This window comes from Arachis ipaensis, chromosome B10, assembly GCF_000816755.2.
Source record: "Arachis ipaensis cultivar K30076 chromosome B10, Araip1.1, whole genome shotgun sequence".
Taxonomy (NCBI): Eukaryota; Viridiplantae; Streptophyta; class Magnoliopsida; order Fabales; family Fabaceae; genus Arachis; species Arachis ipaensis.
The window spans coordinates 5,976,121-5,976,994 of NC_029794.2; the positions used below are offsets into that span (position 1 = coordinate 5,976,121).

The 874-nt window shown below is 51.9% G+C and overlaps 1 protein-coding gene across 1 annotated transcript in view; it reads left to right on the forward strand.

Annotated features, from left to right (window-relative positions):
* LOC107624034 (U-box domain-containing protein 8) overlaps positions 1-855 on the forward strand; it is a gene marked incomplete in the record, with an annotated part of 1,679 nt that extends 824 nt beyond the window's left edge. The window contains 1 exon segment of the mRNA XM_016326467.2: positions 1-855. Within this exon segment, the coding sequence (XP_016181953.1) occupies positions 1-717 (717 nt within the window).

The following is an 874-nucleotide window of genomic DNA, read 5'->3' on the forward strand; positions in this document are numbered from 1 at the left end:
TCCTGCGTCGACTCCCACGACCACGATTCCCTCCGCGAGAACGCTCTCTCTTTGCTTCTCATTCTCAGCCTCGACGACCACAACAAGGTTGGACTCGTCGCCGAGGGAGTCGTTGCCCGCCTCGTCGCCGTCATCTCCGGAACGGCTGCAGGAAATCCATCCCCGGACTGCCGCGCGCTCGCAGCCACCACACTCACAAGCCTGGCCGTCGTGGAGGTCAACAAGGCCACAATCGGCGCGTACCCTCACGCGATCGAGTCACTCGTGGCCCTCGTAAGGGACGGAAAGGGGAGAGAGAAGAAGGAAGCAGCGACGGCGCTCTATGCTCTCTGCTCCTTCCCGGACAACCGGCGGAGGGCGGTGGAGTGCGGCGCGGTGCCTGTTCTTCTCCGGAGCGTGGATTGCGGCTTGGAGAGGGCCGTTGAGGTTGTTGGAGTTCTTGCAAAGTGTAAGGAAGGGAGGGAACAGATGGAGAGGTTCCATGGATGCGTTCAGATTCTGAGTCGGGTTCTGAGGAATGGAAGCTCAAGAGGGGTTCAGTATGCTCTCTTGGCTCTTAACTCGTTGTGTTGTGGCAGTGAAGTTGCTTCTATGGAAGCCATCAGAGAAGGCCTTTTGGAAACATGTCTTGGCTTTCTGGAAGATGATAACGAGAAAGTGAGAAGGAATGCTTCCGCTTTGCTTCAGAATCTGCGTGGCAACAATAGGATCAGCTGATCAATGTGGATTTGGGAATGAAAAAGAAAAACAAAAAGTCAGTTTTGATCAGAAATTTAAGTTAAGGAGATTTGTTGTCCTCTATGGAGGTGAGTTTGGGTTTCTTCTTCTCTCTTTTTTATTTTTCTGTTTTTTTTTTTTTTGAAGGAAAAAAAAT